At 32.2% G+C, this 5,134-nt stretch overlaps 1 protein-coding gene across 1 annotated transcript; it reads left to right on the top strand.

Annotated features, from left to right (window-relative positions):
- The first annotated feature begins 3,022 nt into the window (after positions 1 to 3,022).
- On the top strand, positions 3,023 to 4,910 carry LOC106331929 (NAC domain-containing protein 92-like). The gene is made up of 3 exons (XM_013770365.1): positions 3,023 to 3,417; positions 3,714 to 3,994; positions 4,216 to 4,910. The coding sequence occupies exons 1-3, from the start codon at positions 3,216 to 3,218 to the stop codon at positions 4,741 to 4,743; spliced, it is 1,011 nt and encodes a 336-aa protein (XP_013625819.1). The 5' UTR covers positions 3,023 to 3,215; the 3' UTR covers positions 4,744 to 4,910.
- The last annotated feature ends 224 nt before the right edge of the window (positions 4,911 to 5,134 follow it).

The following is a 5,134-nucleotide window of genomic DNA, read 5'->3' as shown; positions in this document are numbered from 1 at the left end:
CTAAACCCTAAACCCTAAACCCTAAACCCTAAATCCTAAATCCTAAACCCCACCCTTTAACTTTAAACCCTAAGTTTGTGACTTTTGATAAAACATTAAGTGCTATTTTTGTGACTTTTGACCTTGAGTGCTAGTTTGGGAACATAAACTTGATTTAGTGCTATTTTTATCTTTTTTTCGTTTCGTTCCATATCTTTCGGTTCACATTATATTATTATAAAGCGTTTGGAATAAGAATTGTTATTATTATCCAATTTCCTTAATATATGCTCCACATGTGATAACAAACGCGTTTAAGTGAGATAATTACGGGTAAAGGAAACTGAGACAGTTTAAGGTAAAGACAAACAAAGATTCGGACTCTGGTACATACTGTCAAAATTCGTTTAGACTTTACTAACATTTTCGAGACAAATCAGTTATACAAACCAATTTATATATAACATTGTGATTTTTTTTAATAATCACGAAAAAGAGTTTTCCTTATATATAACCATAACTTTGTTTTATAGAAATGGTTTACTTGATAAAAATTAATTTGTCGTTGTTTATATATCTGATGTCACATGTACTACTCTACATCATTTTAATAAATGTCAATGCTGATTAATATATTCGTACATGTTTAACTCCGCCGGACCGGTCAATAAAACGAACAAATCAACGAAATATTTTACCACTAAACTATATTAATAATATGAGCTAAGAAGAAAAATATGAATAAATTGGTAAAAATGCTGGAATCAAGTCGGCGGTTTGTTACAGCGTATTGGCTAAGACGACTTTCCAATTTAATCTGAGTTGGCGATGTGTAGATTATTACGTAACTCATATTTAAAAATTATGTGTGTATTTGTGTTAATATTCTCCAGAAGATGACAGTCAGGAAAAATTGATGGATTATAAATGAGTGCACAAATTATACGGCAATATGCAATTATTACTCTTTTTCCAAAAAATAAATTACTGTTCGTGTTGTAACCGTAACTGAGTTCCAAGTTCATGTTGGCAGAAAAAAAGAGTTCCAAGTTCATAATAATGGTATACGTATCAGGTTATATGAAGCTCAAGTAAACGAGACCGACCATAGTAAAAAATTGTCTAGAGTCTAGACTAGACTATGCAATATTAATAGCGAGTAAGACATTTTACAGTTAATCTAGTTGGAGATTAGGTGTCATATTTCAAAATTCTATAGGAAATTCCGGTTTGAGGGACCAAGTTTTTTTGGTTATTTTCGAACAATCACAAGAAAACGACGTAATGAAAATTTTCTTCATTATCGTAACCAAGAAAAAGTTGATTTTCTTTGTAATCAAATACTAGAAACGACAGATTGTGACGAAGCCATGAATACTGAGTCAGCCTCCATGGGCCAAAACAAATTAAATAACTAAGAACGTAGTATTTAAAACATTAATAAAAACAAATGTATGTGCATTTTGTTTAATATTCAGTTTGTAATTAATCAACTTATTAGTTTCTTATTGATTGTTTAGTTGAATTGGTGGGGAGTAGTTCTTGCGGTATATTACAAAAAGTCATACAACAATTAAATACATAGTAGAATACACAACCTCACTTTTGTTTTCCATTTAGATGATAAATACATATGACCTAATTCATGTTTTGTTTCTGACGTCGACATATACGACCTAATTATAATTTTCCAAGAGTAGAGTAGTCCAGTATATTGATATTAATCAGTTTGGATTTAAGATGCTATATTCTATCCAAGTTTGCAAAACATATATATGCAAATCTCAACTTCCATAAGTTGTTTTTTTTTAACTATCTACTTCGAAAAGCTCAAAAGAAAAATCTCAACTTCGTGGTTGGAAGTCCCTTTTATGATATTTTCAGTCAATAACTTGACGACTTGACTAGTTGGTAATTTCATCAACTTAGGAAAAAAGGGTTAGTCCCGACTTATAAAAGGCATGAAATCTAACATTAATTTTATTTGCTTATTTTAAATGAAAACTAGAACAAGTTATTCTTTGTTTTGTGTGCTATTCTATAAGGGGTTTTTGTTTTTCAAACGTATTAGAATGATATGTTTACACCCAACGAACAACATTATGTTTTTTAAGAAAAAAGAACTAACATTTATAAGTTTTTACATTTCAATCTAATATCTTTCACAAATTATAAGCATCTAGTTGATTGATTAAATTATATATAGTCTTTCTTCGGCTTCACTAGAAAGGCTAAAGCGAACACCATATAAAAATGCCACAGCTTTCTGAAGTAGATGAAGCGGTGTTAAACAAGTCAATAATAATCAATTAACTATATTTTTTTTTTTAGTACAAATCAATTAACTATATATATTCTCTAATATACACGGAAACAATTACTTTATCCATACAAGTATAATCTTCTCGACTTTATTAAACGATACATTAATGGATACTTATATAAAGAAATTTAAAATTAATAAATAACTCGGTAAATAACTAAATACAAAAGAGGAGATTGCTTAAGGCCTTTTTCTGGAGGACGTTAAACAAATTAATTAAAGACAATCTTTAATCATGGTCCACACATGAAAAAGTTACAACTTATTATAACCAGTTTTAGTGAATTTATTTTCCACACGTTTTTGTGTTTGATACCATTTATTCTACAAGCTTTCTTTCCCACAGTTTCTTGGTTTCAAAACCAGCTGACCCACAGGCATTGCAATAATAAGCCTATAACTAAGAAGAAACTATTAATCACATTTATGGAAATTCATATGAATAGGTCGAAAAAATAATTAGAAGACTATTAATAATATGACTGAGATTAATAATTTATAAAATATATAAAAACAAATAATGATCGAATTGTTGTCTTTGTGAATCTTGTTCAACAATTCAGGAAGTTGCTTGGAGTCTACGGATCTTTCAAAATCACCAAAAAGAAGGAAAAGATGAAGAAAGAAACAATAATAATTTTTATTTTTTATTTATTTACAAAGCTCCTCTATTTCCTCTATATAAGCCACTTTTCCACTCTTTCAATACTTTTATTTCTCTGCCTTTAACTGCCCAAAAGATTCTCCAGCTAGCTTTGTCAAAATCATTTTCTTTCTTCATCTCCTTCTTGTGTTTATCTCTCTCTCTCTCTCTAAATCATCTCATCTATTTTTCTTGATCTCTTGTTCTTGAATCTTTAAACTAAAAAAGAGTGACAAATACACATATATATTGTTACACTGTTATATAGTTATGGCGGTTGTGGTAGAATCAGGCGTGGTGTTGAATCATGGAGGTGATGAGCTTGTGGATTTACCACCTGGATTCAGGTTTCATCCAACAGATGAAGAGATCATATCATCCTACCTCAAAGAGAAGGTTTTAGACAGCCGATTCACGGCTGTGGCCATGGGAGAAGCCGATCTTAACAAGTGTGAGCCCTGGGATTTGCCAAGTAAGTTGTATTCAATAAAAATTTCAATAACCAAAACTCAAAATTCAAAATTCATTTGTTCTTTGACCATTTCAAGTGTGTTCACACATAAAACACATAAGGTTAGCTTCTTGATTAAGATTACCAATTCTTGAATCATATTTCAAAACGAGGCTATACCTTGTTTTTAATCCAATTTTCAAACATCTAAAACCAAGCAGATTATAAGATTTCTTTGACTTTTTAAAACACAAATGAAAGACTTCTTGATTAATATTCTCCTTATTAATTTTTGTGTTTTTTGTTGGTGTGTATAGAGAGGGCAAAGATGGGGGAGAAAGAGTTTTACTTCTTCTGTCAAAGGGACAGGAAGTACCCGACCGGGATGAGGACGAACCGTGCAACCGAATCCGGTTATTGGAAAGCGACCGGGAAGGACAAGGAGATCTTCAAAGGCAAAGGTTGTCTCGTTGGGATGAAGAAAACACTTGTGTTTTATAGAGGACGAGCTCCACGAGGTGAAAAGACTAATTGGGTCATGCATGAGTATCGTCTTGAAGGCATATATTCTTACCACAATCTCCCCAAAACCGCAAGGGTAAGTTTATATAAAACTAAAACCTTATATTCTCATTTTTAGTATTAGTTTTCTTAAACCAAAAGTATGTTAAATTTGGTTGAAATTTTGTCCTTTTCAATAAATTTGATTGATATATCCAATCCATGATTGAGTTCCAAGCGTCAGAAAATAAAAGATTAATTGAATCCAAACTCATAACCAAACCTAATCTCTTTGTTTGTTTGTAATCTTGATTACAGGACGACTGGGTCGTGTGTAGGGTTTTTCACAAGAACAATCCTTCCACTACAACTCAACAAATGACGAGAATACCCATGGAAGATCTCGCAAGAACGGATTCTCTAGAAAACATTGATCATTTCCTAGACTTCTCATCTCTTCCTCCTCTCATAGATCCGAGTTTCACGGGTCAACTCAACTTCAAACCCATCAACCCTCCAACATACGACATCTCATCACCCATCCAACCACACCACTTCAACTCTAGTTACCAACCAATCTTTAACCACCAGGGCTTTGGTTCTGCTTCTGGTTCCGGCTCTACGTACAACAACAATAACAACAACAAGGAGATGGTCAAGATGGAGCAGTCTCTTGTTAGTGTATCTCAAGAGACATGCCTAAGCTCAGATGTCAATGCGACCACGACCGCAGAGGTGTCTTCGGGTCCGGTAATGAAGCAAGAGATGAGTATGATGGGAATGGTGAATGGTAGCAAGTCTTACGAAGATCTATGTGACTTGAGGGGGATCTTATGGGACTACTGAATAATTTTACTTAGTTTGGGAGAATTATAGTTATTTTATTATTTAATTGTGGTGAAAGAGTATATTTGTTAGTAGTTAATACATATACATGTAGGATTTACTAGGGGATTTATCCTTATGTTCGCTTCTTTATTCAGTTGATTGGTTAATTAGGGGTTGTGATTGATAGGTAATACATATCAATGTACACTATATTATACATATAATTTCATATATATATTATCTTTGTAGAGTTTTGGCTACCCAAGATTTACGATCTATAGCCTAGCGTTGTTACTTCAATTCGATATACTCAGACAAGTTCAAACTCATATTCTAACGTTCACATTTAAAAAAACCCCATAAATCAATAACTTCGTGAATGTTAGGTCTTTGTGTTAACAGTTTATAC

This window comes from Brassica oleracea, chromosome C3 (assembly GCF_000695525.1).
Source record: "Brassica oleracea var. oleracea cultivar TO1000 chromosome C3, BOL, whole genome shotgun sequence".
In the NCBI taxonomy this organism is placed as follows: domain Eukaryota; kingdom Viridiplantae; phylum Streptophyta; class Magnoliopsida; order Brassicales; family Brassicaceae; genus Brassica; species Brassica oleracea.
Note: the sequence above shows the minus strand (reverse complement) of the source record. Positions and strands in the feature narration are given on the sequence as shown.